Below are 23296 nucleotides of genomic sequence, written 5' to 3'. Positions count from 1 at the left end.
CGGCTAACAGATCTTTTCCCATGGCGTAACTGACAAACTGCTAATTCTTGATACAGTTTTCAGGAGAGGGAGCTATAGCATTTGACAGCAAGGGTACTGCCAATCTGAAGATCAGACGAGTGCACCACTGAATATGCACTGCTGAATGTGCAGCACTCCATTTAAATTTTGCTTTCCGTGTTACAAATGGACTGCTGTGCATGCTCACTACACACGTGTACATCTTCTCTTTCTCCCTCTCTTTGCTAAACTGTACTCATCAACATTTTTAATAATATGCATGGCAAGCCTTCCTGACAAATGTGATAGACTGTAAAGAATCTGGCAGAAATCAATAAACATCAAGCAATGAAGAATTTAAATAGTAAATGATGACAGCTTCTTTAGGTTAAAAATCAATAGTACAATGTTGAATGTGGTCTTGCATGCCACAATCAGGTCATGCTAGGCAGGTGTTCTCTCTTCACTGAGACCTCTGAGGCACCTTTAGTGCAGCAAGGGGAAGGGAGATGCCAGCAGACATTCGAAGAAGCTTGAGTGCCGTGTTTCTAGTTGGGGTGAACCCTGCAGTTCAGATAAATTTCAGTGAGATAAATGCTTTTCAAAAGTTCACTTATTTTGATTGCTGTAAGAACATACCGGTATGTATTCCACAGAAATTGGGTTGCAAACTCAGCAAGGACAGTATTTTCTGAGACAGGAGCTCTGTCTGCTCCTTGAAGAACATGCAGGAGATACAACCAGCGTAGCACAGTGAGGCACCCTCTGTGCATCGCTCACCGATGCTCCCGGCCTCTCATCCCCAGCTAGCAATTGCACTCCAGGTCTTTCATGCTGACGTGATAGGCCAGACTCGTTTTTCCTTTTACTGCAAAATGCATTTAAGATGTATAGGGGAGATTTAAAATAGGAGTAGGCCACTAGTAGGTTACTAACTTTTGGAATTTAATTTTTTCCTATTTTCGGGGTTGGTTTGTTTGTTTTTTACATGTGTTGAATATTGTGCAAAATCCATTAATTACCCTCTCTGTTGTCAATATCACAGCTATCAACAGCAGTGGAAAGCCATTCTGCATTCTCCCACCCGTTTCTTTCAGTTTTTTAACTTGACTCTGTCAAACTGAAGAGTCCCAGCACCTTGGTGTCCCTTGTGCCTGTGGAGTTCAGTAATTAGTATTCTTAGAGCTCATCCCATATAGGAGCTTATTCAGCTGTGCCCTATTCCTGAACACTCTCTCCAGTATACTGTAAACTGTAAGCCAGCGTGGAGTAGTACACTGCTGTGTGGGCAGGTTAAACCTGCTGGAATATGGACAGCATGAATGAATGATGTCAAATTTTTCTGAGTCTCTAATCTTTGAGGTTCCTAAACAAAAAAAAGCCAAATCCCTGATATCCTGCTTTTTGATTTTTTAACTGTCAGTCTTCCATAGGTATAATACAAAAATAATATGTCCTCAAAGATCTATTGTGAAGGGTAGTTTTTCTTCTCAGATGTAACTAAGAATCACATTCATTTGAGAATGAAAAATCGTTCTGACTCAGATTTTTGATTAAAAATATAATTCTAAAGTACCTTTTTTATATATATGTTTATAGAGTGTGCTCTTATTCTGGATGTTTAGTGCTTTAGTACACCCATAACTTTCAGGATGTACATTGTGTATCACTTTTAAAAACATTCTGGTACATGTGGGCTGTTTGTTTTCACAAAGAAACTATTTTTCTTAGTGTGTGGATTTCATGTTAGATTTAAAAATAAACTTACATGTTTTCTTTGGCTTTGAGCCTAGGTATAAATGTAAGTGCATTGATTTAATATGACAGCTAACCTGTCTATTATGATAGCCCTCAAAAAAATTCCTGCTCTATTTTACAGTTGCTTAGGAAGACAACTCTTCCCTGGAGTACTTGAGCAACACGGGGTTATCTGGGGACAACTGTAACTTATTTAAATTTTCCCTGTACAAATGAAAGCCCTTCACTACTTTCTATGATTTTCTAGATCTATAGGATTTGGCTACTTAATTTGCTCGTATGTTTTGATTCTGTTCAAAAGACAAGAAAAGTAGTCTTTTTTTTTTTTTTTTTTTTTTTTGTCTGTTAAGAGAATTGGAGGAAGTAGAAGATGGAACTGAAAGAAGACTTAATTTCCTATGCACGCATTTTTCAGTTTTTGGTAACCACCCTGATTAGCTCTTCTGATCAGTTTCACTAGAAAGAAATGTTTTCTAAAAAAAACTTACAGGAAGATTTTGTCAGAATTTTCCTGTTTGATTCATGAAGAGAGGGGAATACAGGAAACGAAAAATCAGCAAATAGAAATGCCTGTTGATTGTGCCTGTGTTATAAATATAGTAACATGAAAATCTGTTACGTTGGGTTCAGTGGCGGCTTGTTGTGCAGGGTCTGTCCATTTCACTTTTATGGAATATAGATTCATTCCAGTGTCACCCTTTTTGGAATAATAATTTACAAAAAAACCCTTCCCCAAAACTCCCAACAAACAAACCCCACCCACCTCCCCCAAACTCCAAAATCAAAAGACAATGATATAACCTGTTTTCCGGTCTTATTCTATATTTAGCTGACCAAGCTAAGAATTACTGTATCTAGGGCAAGTTGTTTCTGATTAATCATTATGTAACTAAAGGTTTACAAACAAACCCAAAAAATTCCTGCATTATTAGGAAGCAATGCCAGAATTTGTCTAAGATCATTTGCAGTAATTGTCTTCCTTGAGAGGGAGCTTAGCTGTGCCATGTGTTTTTTATGTTGTATCTAATCTGGTGTAACTGTGTGTTGCCACTTCAAAGGCAGTCACAGATTCCTCACTTAGACCTGTGCATTTCTTCTTGCATCAGATCAAACAATCATAAGACCATGGGTCAGTGAGATCAATCAACTCATCCCAGAGGAAATTTTTGTACTATGAAAAAAATCATCTGGGGGCTCGGTCATCTTTCTGATCTTGCAAACACGTACTCTCTAGATCTGCTGCATGGTTTTTGGAGAAAGGTCAGAAGTCGTCTTCTCAACAGCAACCTGCACTTGCATCAGTTAGACTGAGTCTTTAACTCATGGCAGTATATAAAGTGGCCATTTGGTTCAGTTTTACCTGTTCTGTAAACGCTATAGGATTGGTATGCAAGCATAAAGCTTCTTACAGCTTGAATGCATTAGGGTGTTCTAATGTAAATGGAAATGCCCAGTAGATGTCTACTGGCCACTAATCCTGAGTGATGGTGTTCAGTACGATTTGAGGGGAGGGGGTGTTACAGAAGATGTAGACTAGCATAGAAAGAAGGAAAGTGATCCGCTAGAATGCAGACCTTACTCGTTCTCCCCGCCCCCCCCCAATGTTCTAGCCAGTTCAAATACCTTCCTCTTCAAATTATGATCACCCAGAATAGAGTTAAGGTCGCTGTTAGAATGCAGACCTTACTCGTTCTCCCCGCCCCCCCCAATGTTCTAGCCAGTTCACATACCTTCCTTTTCAAATTATGATCACCCAGAATAGAGTTAAGGTCGCTGTAAGGCTGGCAGTGTAAAATACTCAATAGGAAATGAAACAGCACATAGCCATGAAACAGCAAAAATCTGTCAGAGATATAATACAAGAGGTTTTTGATGATGTGTTTGAGGAAGGAAACTTCCTGATAAAATGAGCTGAGTTGCACTTTTGATTACAGTTTGTTTTGTTCTTTGTCAGTGAGGTTGTATGCAATTGAGGGCAGAAATAAAGATATTTAAATACGATTTGACTAATTTGCTTATTGGCTTGATGTCCTTAATGAGTGATCTTCATGTTTATAATGTGTTCACATTATAGGAAAAGGGGAAATTTACTGAAGCAGTTCACGTGAAGCTTAAATTAAAAACACGTAGAATAACTTATTTTTTTTATGATGAAGTCTCTTCTGACTTAAAAGCTTATTCTTTAATCTTCTGGTTAATTTACTTAAGGGTTGACTTAGGAAAATGTCTAGTACATGGTATCTTTCCCTTTCAAAGTACACAAATCCTAATCTGAAAAAAAATTAAAGAATTTGATAGCCATATTACAGTTCATTGTATTTTTATATAGTAGTGCGCTCTGAGTCTAATATTTTTTCTATCCTTTCTGCTATATGATCAATCAGGAATTTGTTTTTAACATAGAGAATTCTGTGAAGAAGCATATGAGATGTGTTTCCCTGTGCTCTTTTTTAGTGAAATGACAAAAACAGTGGAGATTTCTGGGGAAGGTGGACCCTTGGGAATACATGTAGTGCCCTTTTTTTCGTCTTTGAGCGGAAGGTAAGCTATTTTCTGCATTGCTTAAGAAGTATATTAATGAAAGGATTTCAGTTGTGGTTCTCCTAAAATACTTACTATTTAACCATAAGGAAAAGAAATGCTTAAAAGAAAATTGGTACTTGTGTCTATGACACTGTCTTCCATTACCAAAATATTTATTAGTCTAGGTTATGTATAAGACAATACCAACCCCTGTGTTCATACATATTTTTAATTGCCTCTTGTTTTTATTCTCTGAATGGTAAATTAGACTCTGTGTAGAATAATGTAATAGTAAAGGTGTGGGGCCTAGAGGGTTGGTTGTTTTTTGTGGTGTTGGGTTGGTTTTGTGGGTGTGGGGTTTGTTTTTGGTTGTGTGTGTGGTTTTTTTGTTTGGATTTGTTGTTTTGTTTTTTTTTTTCCCCAATTGGATTTCTCTGCATAGGCCCTTCCTTAGTGACATATCAGACAGGAAAAGTAAAAAAAATTTGCTTGCCTGGTCATGCCTCATATTTTTCAAACCACCTTTCAGATTTGGTTGTATAGCATTTATAAAAATGTGCACTATACCATGAACCTTTCTTTGTCACAATACAATTCCTTTAATTATAAATGACTTAACATAGTCTCTTGAGATCACAAAAGCCTATTATAGCAGCATGCTCATATTGATGTACTGTAGTTAAGACTGTGTCAGCATTTTCATTACAACTGTTTTCCAAGCTATGTAACTCAGATGTGTAAAAAAAAAAAAAAAAAAAAAAAATATTTCTAGGCTGAAATTTGACATACAGAGGTTTAGCCAGATAGTTAATTTGACACTGGCAGCCTTGAATAAGAGGTGGGAAATTGCCAGTGCCATAAATGACATTACTTTATAGTAAAATGGCTGCGTGTAACACAAAGACAATTATTGCAAAAGTAAAAATCGTGTAATTCTTAAATGTTTCTTTATTTGTCAACTTTCATGTAGGACAGAGAATGTGAAACATTAAATTGCCTTGTAAAAGTCAGCGTATGTAAAGGTTTTCTCAGCAAGATCTGAGTTTGTAAGCGGACTCAAATTCATTCAGAATGTTTTATTTGCCAAAAGGGAAAATAGATGTCCACCTGCTGCCTGGAAAAGTGTCATCACTGTCTCAAGAAGAAAGTTGGTCTTTGGTGGGAACTGTAGGAGGTCTGAGTTGTGTCCTTGGCTTTGCAGGCTGGCTGTTTGTCTTGAGAAAGGGACTTGCATTTGTTACCCCATCATGAAAACGCAGATGATAGTTCTGTGTTATAGGCATGCCATAAAGGTTTAGCGTGTACACTGTATTTCAAGATCATTAGGTACAAATTGTGATGAAATTGCAAGCTATTAAAATCAGTAATTATTGTGACTGTAATACAGTTCTGTACTGAAGTATCACTGAAGTGTTGGGTGCAGCTTTTAAAGACCTCCATGAAAAAAAAGTGGAGTTCCTCGGAATACATTGCGTGCATGTTAATATGTCCTTATTTATAAGTGCTTTTGGGGATCCCTCAGAGAAGAGAGTTTTTTGACAGACTATTTGTTTAGACAGTTGTCTTCAAATTTTAATGACCCTTGACAGAACCATACTGATATCTTTGTAAAAGCACTAGAGTGACTTAAATCGCTTGTCCCTTTTATTTAATCAGGCCTGAGACTAGTGTATAAATTTTAACTCATCATAACATTAGAAAGTACAGAAGCATCTTTTATTTCTGTTAATGACAAGATACAGGGCACACTGGCCATGACTAACTTGGTCTGGTATTTCAATTGTAAAGTTATCTTCTAATAAGGTAATGCTGGGTTTAGCCTAGTGCTGGTGCAGAGCAAAACTTCTGGAGGTAGTTAAAACATTGCATTAATTTACAAAATCTTAGTTTATGCAGGAACTACAAAACTAATGGAAATAATTTTTCCTCTTCTTTTGCACTTAGATGTCATTAAAAAAGGAAATTAAAATTTAATAGTGCATTAAAATAATGCTGAAGTTGAGGCTGTGGAAAAAAGTAATGGAGCAATGAATTTAAGCTGCCACAGCATATGTAACTCAAGCCACTCATTCAGGTGCTACAGCACAGACAACGAGTTTCAGACAAGTGGGCAATCCTACTGCATTATATGGATGCAGCATCTAAACACAACAGGATTAGTGAAGATCATAGCAACTGACTTAGTTTGTAATTTCTTTTATTTCTCTGCTTCTATTGGTTTGCATCTTAACGTAATGATATTTCATTGGTTCTTAGTGTTTAGCTTTTTGATTGCCACTATTGGATGTTTGTTATCAGGAGGGCTGCAGTCCCTCGCCACCACTGCCCCTTTGAATCCTTTAGTGAAGGGTAACACAGGTTGCAAGAGAATCTTTATGCGATAGATTGAATCTTTTTTTTTCGGCGAGATGTTTTGAAGAAGTAATATTCAGTAGGAGCCAAGTTTTCACTTACAGTACATTGATATGATACAAATATAAATTTTTAAATCTTATTATTATTATACAGTAAATCTGAAATCAGATGCATGGTGAATATAGTGTCATTTCAAATAGTTAATGGCGTGCTGTGAATCTGTTGAATGGACTTAAATATGAGGGGCAGTCATGAATCTGAGAAAAAATGCAAGACTTCTGTTTTGTGATTGGAACGCTGGCACATTGGAAATTGCACATTAATATTTTATGGAGTATAACCAATAGAAAATGGTCTCTAAAGGTCATCTGTCTTTGATGCTGATGTGGTATGGAAATTTAGTGGATAAAACTTCATTATAAAAGGTCTTCACAAACATGCAGTTGTCGGTCTTTTTGGACATTATACTGGTGTCATTGGATATATCTATGTTGAGTTGTAGTCTGCAATACAGAGATGCTCCAGGTAGGTCAGAAATAGCCTAGCGCTCCTGGCAAAGCTAGCCACACTGGAATTTTGCACCACCCACACTTGTTCACTTAACGCATTATCAGAAGTTTCTATGCTGCACCTCAGTTTTCAATTTGCACATAACCTGGTAACAAACAACTTTCGTTTTGATGTTCTGCTGCTTTACTGCCACACAAATAAATAGTATTGCTGTCGTGTATCAAAACAAGGGGCTTTAGCAAGTGAAAAGTTTCAGAGACTTTTCAAACATAGAAGTAATGGTTATTTTTTATCTTACTCTAATGCCAGTTTAGTTTATTATAGTCGAGTTAGAAAATTACTTTTAATCTGTTTGTGCTTTTCTTTGGAGCAATGTCATCTTACTTAGTGGCAGAAAAATATTGCATAAGCTACATTCAAATTTTTAGCTAGATGGGGAGATCTAGGTGTTTTCCTCTGTTTTTCCAAGTATGACCTACAGGACTTAACGCTCCCTTAAGTTCTAGCAAGTAGTATAGCATTAGTGTCCAACAATTTTTCTTGGTGTTTCTTGCAATCCCCTCCCTATTAGTTAAAAGAGTGAGGTGGAAATCCTTTCTCTAGGTTAAGCACTTCATAATGGTCTACTCTATCTCATCTCATACACAGTAGAGATTATAGCAACTAAAAATAGATATTAAATTCATAGCAGCAGAATAAAGGATAGTTTTCACTTTTTTTTTTTTTTTCTTTCTTTTAGGATGCTGGGACTCTTCATCCGTGGTATTGAAGAAAATAGCAGATCTAGGCGTGATGGGCTTTTCCAAGAAAATGAATGCATTGTGAAGATTAATCATGTGGACCTTACAGATAAAACCTTTGCACAGTAAGTGCTGGTTTACTGATACTTTTAACTATCAAGGATTTTATACAACACTGTGTTTATTAAGTGATTCATACAAAGGGATTAATATTTATATCAGATAAAATGCCTGTAAAATTGATACCTGGCAGAAACTTTGTAATTTTCTTTCTGAAACCTCCAAATAAGGTGAAATTTGAGGAGTCTTCTTGTAGTCTTAATGAACCTATTGTGCTTACTTAATTTAAATAGCTTTAATAGTTATCTTCGCTTTCTGTTACTTATTCCATATTTTCTTTGTAATTTGTTCCTCACAAGACCTTCAGAATGAGTCAACATTGCAGCATGTTTTTTGATGTTCTTTTGCAAATGAAATAAGACTTCATTTTTGGTGCTGCAGCTTTTTGAACATTTAATTTTTTAAAAATACTGGTACTGTCAAACTATGACTAGTTGAGCTAAATGATAAGTCTCACCTCTTATGACTTATTAAAAATCTGTTGACATTTATTATCTATCTCAAATTACTTTAAGTAACAGGTTGCTTTGATCGGCTGTGAATTACTGTGACATAGTTGCACAAAAGAATAGCCTCTCAAATTTCACAGATATTTGCTGTAGTAATTAAATAGTAATTTGTTTTTACTTCTAATCTATATGTTTAGACAGCTGAGTGATTGTTTATAATATAACAAAAATCTATTGAGATCTCAAGGGAGTTGAGGCTTAACTTTCTAAACAGTAAGCCAAATGTTCAAGGTTTCTAGACTAAAATCAAATAAGTAGTTTCACTGTTCGGGATAAATATTTGTGAAATAGGTTTTCATAAAACCAGCGTAGTTCTGTAGTAGGTATTACCTTGTTTCTGAGGCTGTGCTTTTTGCCTTCTGATAGGTTTTCGAGTTACTGTTTTCTGAATGTTTGGTGGTAAATGTATTCTGATGTGATATAGTACATGCCATTCTCTTCCACCCATGGAAAGTTCCTACATAAGATACCAACTTAATCAGAACATAAGTGTTGGTATCATATTAAAATGTTCGTTGCCTCACCTGTGCAGTTTTATAATGAAGATGTATCCTTCTGAAATGAGATTTTGCCTGAATCAAAACCTCTCTTTTCAAAATTGTATGTGATCTTTTCTTTACAAATCTGTTGTCTCCTTTGTGTTCTCTTCAGAATGTAACTAGATCTCCAGAGGCTTTAAGCCCATAAGATATATGTGGAGTGGAGGACTCTGCGTGGTTTTCTGTAAGGTTACTAGATTTTGGGACAGTTAGAAATATTGCAGTAAACTTTGCAGTTCTCCATCAGGCTTCCCTTTGTGAAGTTTTGGGAGTTGGAAGGGACATTTACAGACAATTGTTAGTTTAGAGAGGCCAGTCTTGTTAGACAATTTCTCTGTCATTGGGAGTGTGAAAGAGAGAAGTGGCTAAAAGGTGATTCAGAGCAGAGTCTAATTTAGTTGGTCTAATTCACCTTACGTTACAGTGACAAGTAGTGTGGTTGCAGTGGCATTGGATCAGAGGGGAAAAACTGTGGGCAGTGAGGACTCAACATCCATTTGCAGACTGGGGGGAGTATTTTGGACAAGCTCTAGCCTGGTCCCATGTCCTGTTACGTTGTTCTCCTGAACTGACTTCCAGAATAGCCTTCTGCGTCATCTCTCCTCTCTGGCTGTTGAGAACGGCTAAAGAAAGCAGCTTTCCGGGTTGAAACTAATCTCAGTGAATACGCCTTTTAGTTTTCATCTGGCATGACATAACTGTACTAACCCGACAGAATTCCAAGTTACAGAAACGCAGTAATTGTAATGGAGGTGATGAAGTATTGTCCCAATGACTATTGACCCAGAAATAGTCATCAGATTCTCCTTTGAGAGGAAAATCTGTTTACTAGGTTCAAATTGACATTTCTTCATAACCCTTGTAAAAGCTGTTTTAACACTTAGCAGAGACTGTTACATACTGTCTCTTTCCGTTTTCAGCAGAGACTTTCTAGTATTGCTCCTGATGATTGCTGCTTCTGCAGCTGGAATAGCAGCAGCCTACTTTCCCGTGTTTATAATAGTTTTATATATTGGGACTGTTTGTCTGCTTTTTCATTTGCTGTTAATCTATTCAATTACATTCTGTTGTGTTGCAGAGTTTCTAGCACCTCTTTTAATTGACTCCCTTATTTCTTTAAAGTATGTGTTTGGGGTCTCAAGAAATGTAAATTTCTCAATCCATTATTTTTTCTCTTTGAAGTGCAGCCAGTTATTTTGCCCCTGAAGACTCTGTTTAGGCTTTCCCATAGGATGTCTTGCGTTATTTCCACTATTTTGTGTTTGAAGAAGAACTCATATTTTCTCTTTCATATATTTAAAATATTCATCTCCTGAAACTGAGTTATTAAATTACCTTGTAACATATGGCCAAGTGGCTACTTGAAAGGATGAAGACAGGGTGTGATAGAAACATGCTTAAGACTTTACATCCTTGTGCTGGGAGCGTGCCATGGTTTCTATGATCAAGGTAAGGTCTGTCCTTGAAAACCTTCACAGGCTATAGGTGAGCAGGTAACCTAAAACCCCTGCAGACACACTGGGACAGTGCTGTTACAGTGCTGAAACCTAACCCTTGATGTTGGTGCTGGAAGAATACTTCCCACAACACTCTCCCTGCTACCTTTCTTTTCCAAGTTTGAGGTTTCCCTTCTGGCAGTGTCTCCTGTCAGTGAATGTGGTTATTCTGACTCTTGGTGCACGTACACTTAGTGTAGCCAAGATGGTTCTTTCCCACCGCAGTGTCCATTGGGACTATCCCCTGACTTCAGTGTCTTCATGCTGCAAAAACCCGTCTTGAAACAGCACCTCCCTTCCACTACGAACAGCTGCAAGGTGGAGGTACTGTGCAGCTCTACAGATCTGGGAAAGCAGTAGGAGTGTATTCAAGATGTCAAAGTTTGCGGTGGCTTCCTTTCTGTATCACTGTAAAAAACTGTTTATTTCGGAAGTACTTTCAACATTGACTCCTGTTGCATAACTGAGTGTAAATCCAAAGCCAAGACTTAAGCGAAATACTGACTTTGCCTGACTGACAAACACACTACAGAAAGGTAGGAGATACGTAAATTGTTCTCAAAAGGACCCCATGATTTATTTAAAAATTAACATGGCCATTACTGTCCCTCTTAACCCAATTCTGCTAAGCAGAAGTTCTTGATTTTTTTTATTCTCAAAATGTGCTTCAGCTACTACTTCTGTTTGTACTTGAGTTATTTTCTGGAGTATGGAAGAAAATCAGTCGACCTCATCAGAAGGTAGGAGAGGAAAGCACAGAAACTGTCTCCTTTGTTCCTTCAGAATCCAAGGTTTGTAAAATGTCTTGATTGACAAAATCTACAGGTTATTCAAAATCCAGGGAAGGCTGTATTAACAGTTGCTTTCACCAACTTGTCTTAATTGCCTTGCAATGCATGGGAGCCCGAACACTGTGTTGTTACCATGTTAATCAGTTCAAGGGCAGTAGTTTCACTAAATGCACTAACACAGTTTCAGGTGTTGCAATTGAGCACATCTATAAAGACATTGATTAAGTGAAGTCCACATATCCACCTTAGCAAGAGGTTACAGATTTGTGTAATATCTACCTATTAATGTATCCATTTATGTGGAAACACACAAATAGTTGCACCTTTTGCGGTCACCAGGGTTTTTTTTTTTATGTTTATATATCCCATATCATCATCCTTTTCTATTGCACCATTTGCAGTCACTATCTTTCTTCTGAAGACGTCTGTATATCCCATACCCTCATCCTTTTTTATAGGTGTGGAATCAGCCAGCAATTGCACTAGGGATGATGAAGGAATCTGAGGGGCAGTTAGGCTGTACTTGAAAAAAATGGAGTCTTGAGCTTGCTCATAGTAGATGTATCCACCAGAGCAATTCGTTGTAAGTGCTCAGTGTGCCTCTATGCCAACAAGAAAACATGTAGTAGACAAACACTTGAAAAAAGTAGCAAGCTGTAACTTCAGGAGTCTTTTGATGATTTTTGCCATCAGAGCTTCCCTTCCTGATGTGCTGCATGAAGAATTGTGTTCATTAGTTTATTCTGGCTGATATGTTTTCATAGCAGCCTAGGAATCCTGACATATATTGTTCCTACTTGAAATGTAAGGAAATGCTGTAGTTTAGAAGTCTTATTTCATGTGTGCTTTTTAGAAAAAAGACCCTGTAGATGTGAAGGTAAGGTTATTGCTTCATGTTTAAGATGAATTTTTGTCTTATTCTCTGTAAAAAACTTAAACTTTGCCCAAATTTTCCGGCTTGTTATGTGAATTTTCATACCTTTCTTTTAAAGGGCTCAGGACATCTTCCGTCAGGCGATGAAATTTCAAAGTGTCATCTTGGAAGTCCTTCCTCCATATAATCGAGAACAATATGAGAAGTCTGCTATTGCTCCCCTTTGTTTTCTGGATAATGAAGAAGGAGTTCCAAAAACAAAGATTCCACCTCCTGTTCATCCAAAACCTGCTCTGAAAACGATTAATCTTTCTGGAGCAAGCAGCTTGGAGGCAGGTGTACAGGCAACTCTACAACAAGCTAAGAGCCCCAACCTCCCACGTCTGGGTAGAAAGTCGTCTTCTCCATCACTGTCTCCTCTTATGGGCTTTGGCAATAAAAAAAATGCAAAGAAAATAAAGATAGACCTGAAAAAAGGTAAGTCTTTGGACATGATATGATTAATTCTGTATCACATCCTCTATATTGATATCTTAACTTGTAACTAAACTAGTGACATTAGAAGTACAAGGAAGTTATTTACAGTTTAAAAGTTCCAAAACTTCCAAAAGGTAAAGGAATATTCCAAAAGGTAAAGGAGCGTTAACAGTAATGTTCTCAACAGTCAGCTTTCTCGTAAATTTTGGGTGCGTGTTACCCAGACTTACTGATTTTTAAAACATGTCAGTTACTGATTATGTGGAAGGTGTTTCATTAGCAACATGCGATATTAAGAGACGACTCAGCCTTTTTGCAAGTACAGAATAAAAATTTGAACTGTCTGCTGGTAACCTTTGTTATTTTTATTCATATCTATTAATTGACCAGCACTGTTACGACATTCTTTTAAAGATACGTTTAAAAATATACTCTGCTGTGTTTCATGTTATCCAGGAATTTGACCACAAATTTACCTGTCTTTCCCTTTTTTTTTTCCCCTACAAACCTTTTCTTTCCATCTGTATTTATTCAGCTGCCAGCAGGCCGAATTTTGCATGTATATCTTCAATTGCTGCTCCATGCAGATGTCTGTCTTTGCATGGAGTAACAGGTTTATGCACATGTAGTAAAATGTGCTTAAGCAGATCCCAATTAGCATTTATATTTTTGCTTTAATTTCTGTCTCTGATTTGGCTGAGAGTTAAACTTGATGCTAGAAGCGGCCCTTTTAGAAACTAACTGTAACTTTATTCTTTTAACACAAAATGAATGTGATCAAGCTGTTGTTTCTTCATTTTTGTTATTTCTTAACTTAAATAATTCATTTTTACTTCTGAACTCTTCAGCTTTGCGTTAATAAAACCTACTTCAGAATTTTCCCCATTTTAGATGTAATGCTTTTGATTTTGAAGCAGTAATTTATATTTTTAGAAATTATAGGAATGTGATACTGACATGATATCTCTGAAAACTATCACATGGGTAGCAATCCTGCTCAATATAAAAAGATTTTTATGGATCCTGTTATTCCTGGGTGATCTTGGTGGCTTATAAGCAATACCTGCTAATATTGATTTTACTCCCTAATTGTTTGTTAAAACATTTATCTATTAACACTTGAGGTTGTTTATTTCCAAGCAGCAAACAAATGGAAGCTTTGAAATATCACTTGTCCTTTCTTGACAGCATGTGGTCAGCAGTTTTTGCTTTCAAATCATGTGACATTTTCTACTTTTCACCAAGTTTCAGTAAAACCTGATAAATTATATTTATGCTCATAAGTAAAAAATTCTGCTCCGATTTGTTTCACAGACTATTGACATTAATGTGAAGGCTGATACTAAAACCACCTAGAGGAAAGGTGAACGCTTTAAAATGAGAGTTCTCGCTTGTTTTGTATTATTGTGGGTTATCCTAAAGTATTTCCATCTGTAGCTGTTGCAGGAGGATTTGAGCATGTGTTCTGACATTGATAGAATTCTTCTCTAAACCGTGCAGAAAACAGGCTCATGTTTACAGCTTTTTGTCTGCTTTCTTTTTTTAAGAGCTAACCTGAATGAGTGTCTGTGATATGTTACTGACATTGTTTACTTACTTTTAATGATCATCATCTGCTTGTCAAAATTTATGTTGGGAGTTCTTTATCTGACCTTCTAGGTCCAGAAGGACTTGGTTTCACTGTGGTTACCAGAGACTCTTCAGTACATGGTCCTGGTCCGATTTTTGTGAAGAACATTCTACCAAAAGGTGCAGCAGTGAAAGATGGTCGTTTGCAGTCAGGAGACAGAATCCTGGAGGTTAGGATAAACATCCGTTGTATTTGTGTTGCTGAGTATTGATCTCTGGTTTTGGCATAAATGTTTTATTTCCTTATACATACCAATGATATATGGAATTAAAATTCTTGACCTTGGTTTTAAAAAAAAAAAAAGTCTCATGGCTTTTGTGCTGTTTGTCAACAAGTATTTTACACTGCAATTTGGAAAAAGGTACTTTTCACGAGTGTCCATGGCATGTTTGAACAAGGGGGACCTGATAACCTCTTGATTCTTAAAGCAGATAAATGCATTAGTTTAGAAACAAAACATGTCTTGCCTCTTCAGCCATGTCCAAAAATCTCTGATTAATATTGAGGTGGTTAAGTGCTCGTTTTAAGGCAATTTTGCTCAAATCGGTCTGTTTAAAATTTTCAGGTATCTTGTGTCTTCTAATCTCATTATCTAATGGGTTATTTCTACATACTAACCTCGAAAAGCTCTTAAGGTAAACAGTTTTAATAATACTTAGGTCTTGTTTTTGTACTTTTCATCTTCAAAGTGCTTTACAAACTAATTAAGCCTCACAAACCCCCTGCAAGGTGGGTGAGTACTACAGACCTGCTTTAACAGATGGTGAAAATGAGGAGGAAAAAGGTTACGTGATTTGTGCAGGGCCAGAGGGGGAGACAGTGTGGGGAGCTGTTGCTAATTCTTCTTTGCTCTCAGTCACTGAATGGCATCTGTGTTAGGTGAGGGGAAAATGACAAAAGACGGTCATACTCACAGACATGACATCCTCTGTTCTTTTGTGCGTGGTAGGTGAATGGACGGGACATCACTGGCCGGACCCAGGAAGAGCTTGTAGCTATGCTGAGGAGCACAAAGCAAGGGGAAACTGTCTGTCTGATTGTGGCTCGTCAGGAGGAGGCCTTTCTACCTCGAGAGCTGGTAAACTTGTTATTTTGTCCTGAAGAGTGATATTGAAACAATTCCATGTTTTAAAACTAGCCCAAGAAATAGAAATGAACTGTTGTTGGCTGAGAAAGCCAGTGAAGGGAAAGGCTTGTGTTTGAGAAGTATTTATATGGTTTTTTGATTTTGATGGATGTTTGATGGATGTTTGATTTTATCTACTTTAGATCAATTCCACGCAATCTGATTTTTCATCCCAAAAATGACATCGTAAGTGTAACTCACAGGGGAGTATTGTAAATGAATCTTGTAACTGTGCAGTCAAGATGACTGAAAATGGATTGTTGTCTTTCAGAAAAGCAACAAACTTTAAACCTGAAGTTTAAAGTGCGTGTAATGAGTCCTGCAGCTTATCAGTAGCAAACTAGTGAGGGTGGCTGCCCCCAGGAGATGCATTTCCTAAGCCAAGTGCCAAACTGCAGGAGTGGTGAGGAAAAGAATTCCATTGCACTCCTCACAAATTTTGGAAGCAAGCTTATCCTTGGCTGCTAGTCTTTGACTTAATAGGCTCTTGCACGTCTGATTTTGTTCTATCTCAAGTGCTTAATTTTCACTTTTTGTTTTTTTGATGCTGGCATGAAACACTTTTTCTCTCACATAGGCAGAGGAGGACTACATCAGTGTAAAAACGCTATCTGATACATACTTGTTTCCCCTCAAAGAAGGTCATCTCTTTGGTTGCCTCTTCCTTATCTTGATTGATGGCTATACTTGACCTTTCATTAAGAAGTTCTCAGGATAAAGGAAGGACAGCATTTCCTGCTTTTGTCTCATTTTATCTCCTTTAAAGAACACAAAGCCTTCATTCTTTTCTTATGGTGCTGCCTTCTTGCTTTTCCTTTTGCTATAGACTGTTGGCAGGATCTTCTGCAGAAATCCTCCTTTACGTTTCCTCGCAAAACATTGCTAACAGTTTTCCTCTTGTTTCCTTGTTATCAGTTGGACCTTGTTGAGGTAAGGGTGCCTGTTGCTTATGGTAGAATAAGAAGCTGGGGGGGAGTTCAGATTCCCTCATGTGAGCCTTTCCTCTTGTGCCGCTGATGCCCACTTTTTCCTGTAGTAGAGCAATTGTGAAGTGTCCTAACGAAACTATTTTTGCTTTCATTTTCCTTTTTTATTGAGTAATCTTTAAGGAGGGTAATGGCAGAATATTTTCAGCCCTGTAATTGGGCATTCATTGTCAGTATTCCCAAAGCACCAAAGTCGGTCATTGTCATGCTCTGTTTAGTAAGCCCTGAGCTGTAGAGTCAGTGTCTGTGTGGATCGGAGGGACATTTCTGAGTCTGAAAGTACTAACTTATCTATTACATTTAGGATTTCTTTTCTTCCACCAGCTCTTCTAAGTAAAAGCTTATTTTTTGAAAAGGCTACCCATCAACAGTTTTTTCTTGCGGGTTTTTTAAGTTATAAAACATATTACTTGGAAAATGTACTTTTAGAAAAAGTATGTATTCTTCTTTTCTCTCTCCTGTTCCCACAACATTATACATTATTCTTTATTGTCATAGTACAAATTCTCTTGGAAATCACTGTAACAGTGTGTGGGTATAAAAGGCTGGAAGAATCTAAAAGCTATTTATAGTTTTTATCTGCCACAATTGCCTGCTATTAAATCCTAGCCCCTACAGCAAGGATTAACTACCTTTCAAAACGTGACTTACTTATGACTGGCATGACTGAAATCCAGAAAGTAGCCACATTTATCCTGCTGGCTTGACCTTTGCTTAGATTGCTTTCTTTGCGAAAGGATGATGTACAAGTGATGACCCTCACCGTAACGGTGATGATATGTGAATTCGAATACTGTCCTGTGTTTCTTGTTATCCCAGTCAAGTACAATATAATACAAATGTGAGTTACTGAAATACATTAGATAATTTTATGGAACCAGCCCTTCTAAATTAAAAAGCCTTTCAGCGACATCTGTTTGGTAGCTCACGGCAAAAGTGTGGGTTACCATACCACTAAGCTACCAGATGTTGATACTAACATGACGCTTGTTAGAATTCATGAGACGTCTGAGAATAATCTCAGCAAAGATTAAAAAAAATAAATTAAAATTTGTTTAGCTTTTTTGTTTGTTTTTAGCTTTAGCCATGACATTACTTTGGACTAATCCTCTGCTACCTCAAAAGTTACAGTGCTGTTTTGATCAAAGAGGAGGAAAAAGCCAGCACTTTAAATGTTTGTTTTTGGAAGGAAAGGCAGTGGATAATCCAATATTTTTCAAGGACAGCTGTAACTGAATGCTCTGACTACGTAACGTGCATGCAGATTTTACCTAAATACTTGGGGGTTTTGTTAATGCCTGACAATAATAGGGTAATTGCTTTATATCGGACTTGTTCTTGGTTTGAGCAGTTCTCCAGGGATTGTAATCTGAGAAGCTGTTTTCTTTAGGTTCCCTGTTACCTGTTGAAAGGAAAAGGAGAAGGACAGCCTAGTAAACGTGCCCACTCCCCACAGCTTCCTGTGGCAAAGATGCTTCTGGAACTTGGGCCCGGTAGAGACCGTGCAGAAAACCACTTTTGAGCATGTTGCTCCACTAGAACTAGGTTCTGACATTGATTTCTGGAAAGAATTTGATAGTTGCATAGGCACAAAACAAATAATGTAACAAAGTAACAGCAGGTGGCATTTGGTTGCGTGGGTCTGTAATAATATAATTTGACTTTACCTCCTAACAAAACTGTGGTTTCGAGAAAGCTTGGTCTCACAAATATTTTCTCTTCAGTAAGCTAGATGGGAGTAGAGTTTGGGGGTTTTGTTGCTGTGATCTATGCTGATGAATTGCTAGCAAGTACGAAAATATATTCAGAGTAGCAAACCTTTACCACACCAGCCAAGCGAGAGATGTGATATGGGTGAGGATGAATCAGTGTTGCAAACAGGCATTATTAAATTATAGGGAATTGGGGTTTCAGTTACACTAGCCCATGCAACATCTGAGAGTTGTACAGTTACATTGTTTGCACATAATGAGGGAATAAAATAGAAAACCCAATCTTTGTGGTGTCGTTACTGCTTTAAAAAAAGAAAAGGAGGATCTAATGAGGTTTTTTTTTTATTGAAGCAGACCAGTGAAGTAGAATTTGGACCAACCACAGGCTGTCCTTCTTATTATCCAGTTAGCCAAATGTTCCCAGTAATTCATGCCAGCTGTTGACAATGTAGCAGCTGAGTAAGGAGCTGATTCCAAAACTCAGGGGAAGATCTTGATTCACTTAATTACCACAGCCTACAGAGTGGCCGGTGATTAGTGCATTCTTTAAGGTGCATTTGGGTTTTAAACTGTGTAACACTGATTGTTTTCTAAAGGATGGTGAATATTACAGAGAGAAACTGGCTTAACTGAATAGGTTTGGATTTTCCAGCTCTTATCAAAATGAATGGAATACACATCAAACTGTGGCTATCGTTCTATTGTGTTTTGAAAATACTATGTTTTGATCATGTGTATTTGTTGCATCTTGTTTTTTCTCCAGGAAAAATGTGCAGTCTGAAGGTGCCATTTCTTTTAATAATGATATAAAGATCACTTACTCCCCCTTCTCTTCTTTATCCCCCATTGGTAAAACAAGCAAAGCTACGTGAATGAGAACAGCTCTGGCATAACCCATTGTGCACCATGACCCTATGCAATTCTTTATTCTTGTTATTTTTCATGAGCCTTCAGGATAGCGGGTATGATGCACGTAAGCAGAGGAATGTGCCTGTTCTGCAATTGCCAGAAATAATATAGCATTGAAAATATTTTGATGCATTTTCCTTTGAGTTAGAGCGCATACATAGTGTAAATTTTGCATATGCTTTATTTTTTATTTTAAAGATAGCTTTGACTTACCAGTTTCAACTGTAATCACTATTTCTATGGTTTCTTGTCATAGTCACTGATCCCTGAAGAATGGAGGAGGAAAGGGAACAAACCAGCGTTTTTACAACTACTAAAAGAACAACAATGTATATAAAGTAGTAGTTGATCTTTAACTCTGAGTCTTTTTTTACACATGTACTATACAGGATAGAAGGAAGCAGGATGAGAGACAAGTTCAATTAAGTATTTTTTCTGCTTACCATGTGATTAACTTTTATGTTTCGGTCTTCCCCTAGTTAATTCCTTCCACTACCTTGAACTTCTGTGCCTGAAGGAGAACTTCTTGTTTGCCTGAAGTGTTTTCCTTTTTGTTTTTAATATTCAAAGATTAATTTCTATTACTTCCTTTTAATTGTTTCTTGCCTTTTAATGTGCGGGAAATAATAGGTGAAATTTCAGCCTAGACTTAACCATTTTTGCAGCTGGTTTTGTAGGTCAAACCAGTGATTCCAGTGCTCAATTAACCAGAAATGGTCAAATAATTTCTGTCACAGAATGATTCGAGCAAGTAACAATTCTCTGTTGTGTTATCTCTATTCAAAGGGAGAAGAGTCTGATGGGGGCAGGGGGGGAAGGTCAATATACATATATTGGATTTTAATAACATATACAAGATTCAGTCCTTGCAATGTTCTGCATAATGAAGAGAAGGATATTGTGAATACACGTCACCTTTCATCTTGAATAACTTTATAAACTATGTAGATTTTTAAAAGTCCTGTTTTTTCCCAAGAACTTTTGAAATAGTGTTTAATTTTGGGCCTGTAGATTCTCTTTATCTGGAATAGTTGAGAAATGAGTGTAGGTTGTGTCTACACAAATGTGTCTTTTCAGAGGGCAAACATCATGTAGTGCAGTCCCTTGAAAGTTTTCAGCTTTCATTATGTATTTCAGAAGATGGTTACTAGTTCATTATAGCTTACAGTACTGGAAACTATGCAGTGAGGTTTGTTAATTAGTTACTGTGCTCTTTATAAAAGTCAGTAAGAGATCACTGTTTAGAAGGAACGTGACAGTCTTTCCTGTCGCAGTGAACAGAAAGTGTGGCAGAAAGTATCCCTTTATTTATTCTGGCTTTTGGTGGGATTCCCTGACTTAAAGGGGAATAAATTGCTTGAGTAATTCATGTATCTTTAAAAAGTGGTTGGTTTTTTTATTTAAACTAGATCCAACAATTTTGCAATGGCAGAATGAGCTCTCATTTGCTGTGAAGTGCTGATATAGCTACCGACACAGCAAACATGTTTACTGTGCTTTTCCGTGCGATAGTGGTAGTCAGCCTTTTCGAGGCTGCAGAGACCTTATTGCATCTGGTCTACTATTGCTTTCTCTGTCAAGCCCGTTAAAGTGTTATGATCCAGCAATGATTTTCTTTCAGATCCCACTCTTCCTATTTTCCAGCAAATACAAGGAACCTTAAAAGGGTGGTCTGAAAGCTCTGGTCATAGCACTCACTGGCTGCAAGAACCTCTGATGGTGCTCTGCCAGCTGGTAAGGAAAAAGTTAGAGTGGACACAAGTAAGGAGAGGAAAGCATAATGTTACTCGTACCACAAGATACTGTATTTGCTTACAGGATTACTGCCCAAAACTCCTAAGTTGAGGAACCCTACCTCAGAGCATTGGGAAATGAAAACTGTTTACTTGATAGCATCAGTCTCAGCTCTGGTGTTATCCAAAATTGTTTGGCAGCCCACTTCGATCTATGAAATCAGATGTATACATCAGAATAGAGGCATGTAAAATCTGGCTTTTAACAGAAATTGAGTCTTCATACATTTTCGATGCATTTATCCAGATTTACAGTATTTGCGTTTAATAAAACTAAAGTATTTGGGCAATTCTTAAATCTTACTGGCAACTGTAGTACCTTGCCATTTACAAGGGTCACCAGATTTATTCTGTATACCATATGAAAATTTTTAAAAGTTTTCCTAGGCTGACTTAATGTAAAACATGTGCATGTGGTGTTTGAAGTAGACATAAAGGAATTATACACTGCTTATTGCTTTGTTTATCATCCCTTTAAAACAGTAACCAATAAATCAAGTAAAGAGTTGGATTTGTACATCACAGTTTTGTGACCTGTTTGCCTGGAATATATTCTGAAAGTATACAGTAACAGCAATCCTAAATTCACCCTGAAAATACTATGCAGTCTTCCATCTTCATGAGTGATAAGATTTTAGGGTCTAAGTGGCAAGATATATTAACTGCGTAAGGCTCCAGCTAAGTAGGGTGCTTAAACACATGGCTAACCCCATTTGTGGGATGAAAATGGGTGTTTTCACAGTGGGGCTTACCTTGATTGAGGACCGAACTAGTTAATTTTTCTCCCTCTGTTTCCTACAGTTATGTAACTTAAAAGGTTAAGTGAGACTGTATTTTTAACAGTTGAAGAGCAGTGCCACACTGAATTACAAAACTCTCTTGCAAGGAGAAACCTTGGTTAAAACTTGCTATGGGATCTTGAACAGGCATGTCAAGCAAACTGGAGAATCTCTATTTTTGAAGCATCCTGTGACATCAAATGGTAAACTGTGAAATGCAATGTTATCTGCCTTGGATGAAGAGCTGATTCTAGTTCTGTCAATTTTTGAAGCTATAATTCCAGAGAGTCTACATAATTCAAACCAGACCCATGCTATATAATATGACACAAATTTGTGGTGTACTGTGTTAATGTAAAAAATATCCAAGTACAGTATGATATATCTCCATGGATTTGCTATTGGCTTTTTTGTCTTAGCAGGATGTGCCATTAGTGACCGTTTAGTTTTTATTGCGGTACGAAATACAGATGATTTTAAAGAAGCCAATATGAAAACATCTGTCAGAAGTGCTAAAAGTGAATACACGCAGCAATGACTTCAGTTATTTACTAGATTGTGACAAGATTACAGCAGTGCATTACATTTGAGTATTATTTTCAAGAGCGTTACTGTATATCTATTGCAAAATACAGTGTATATTTTATAGTGAGTGAATGACTGAGCTGTCAGCAAAGTATTTCTTAATTGTGGCTAAGCTCTTGGAAAGAACATAGAGAATAGTGCAAATAAGGAGGTATCTTCTTTTCAAGCTTTTCTGCCAATAATAGTTATGTGGAGCCACAATTTAAATGCTGCTCTTTAACTTCTACAGGTTTTTGCAGAAAATAATTGCAAAAGCATGTAAATGTCTTATTTCCTTCATAAGCCTTTGAAAATAACCCTCCTGGGTCTCTTGCCGTTTGCTCTCAGCTCTGAATGGCACTCCAGGGAGTTGGCATCTCTTATCAGAAATGAGCAGCCAGGCAAGGGGCAGCCAGCATATTGAGAGACCATAATAGTGTGTTGGTCAAGGGCATCAGACAGGTACTGAAAGGTCTCTTGTTGTGTTAAACAAATGCTGTTTCCTTCCTGGCTTAAGTGGGAGCTAATTTTTTTTTTAAGCTTCTCTTTTGGCAAAGGAACAATAGGGATAAATAAGGCAACCTTTCCAGTGAGAGATATGCATTAGATTATCATAAATCCACAGATCAAAAGTGCCGTGGTCAATGAGAACAGGCGTTGTAAGATTAAATAAAAGGACTAATTGAAAGTGGTGTCCCATGGTAGACAGAAGGTTGACACAGTATTGAGTAGATATAACCATGGACTGAGTAGAAGGGGGAAAAATACAATGCACAGTACTTTTTTCAAAGGTTACAATTCTGTTTGTACTGGTGACTGAGCAGTTTCTGTGTGTTGTGGGAATAAGAGAAGTCTAAAAGTACATTCTATCTGTTCTTTAAAATACTGAGAATTTGTTGGTGAGACTTAAGTATGTACCAGTAAAATTTTAGGTTGTTTTAAGAATCCTTTATTATAGCCTTTTAATTAAGAAATCGGAGACCTGAGGTATAGATGTGCATCTAAAAATTAAATTAAATCATTGGCAGAACATCAATTAGTCAAATGTATCCTGAGACTCTAAGATAAAGGTTTTCCATCTGCATTGCTGAATGTTACTTCGTAC

The 23296-nt window shown here is 37.2% G+C and overlaps 1 protein-coding gene across 1 annotated transcript in view; it reads left to right on the top strand.

Moving 5' to 3' along the window:
• The window catches only part of PARD3B (par-3 family cell polarity regulator beta), a gene marked incomplete at its 5' end in the record, with an annotated part of 291514 nt that overhangs the window by 58700 nt on the left and 209518 nt on the right, over positions 1-23296 (top strand). The window contains 5 exons of the mRNA XM_009582067.1: positions 4162-4299; positions 7886-8011; positions 12334-12692; positions 14352-14491; positions 15272-15400. Coding sequence (XP_009580362.1) covers positions 4162-4299; positions 7886-8011; positions 12334-12692; positions 14352-14491; positions 15272-15400 — 892 coding nt within the window. The remainder of the gene's footprint in view (positions 1-4161; positions 4300-7885; positions 8012-12333; positions 12693-14351; positions 14492-15271; positions 15401-23296) is intronic.

This window comes from Fulmarus glacialis, unplaced genomic scaffold (genome assembly GCF_000690835.1).
Source record: "Fulmarus glacialis isolate BGI_N327 unplaced genomic scaffold, ASM69083v1 scaffold8677, whole genome shotgun sequence".
Lineage (NCBI taxonomy): Eukaryota > Metazoa > Chordata > Aves > Procellariiformes > Procellariidae > Fulmarus > Fulmarus glacialis.
The sequence above is the reverse complement of the archived record's forward strand: the minus strand, read 5'-3'. Positions and strand labels throughout refer to the sequence as shown.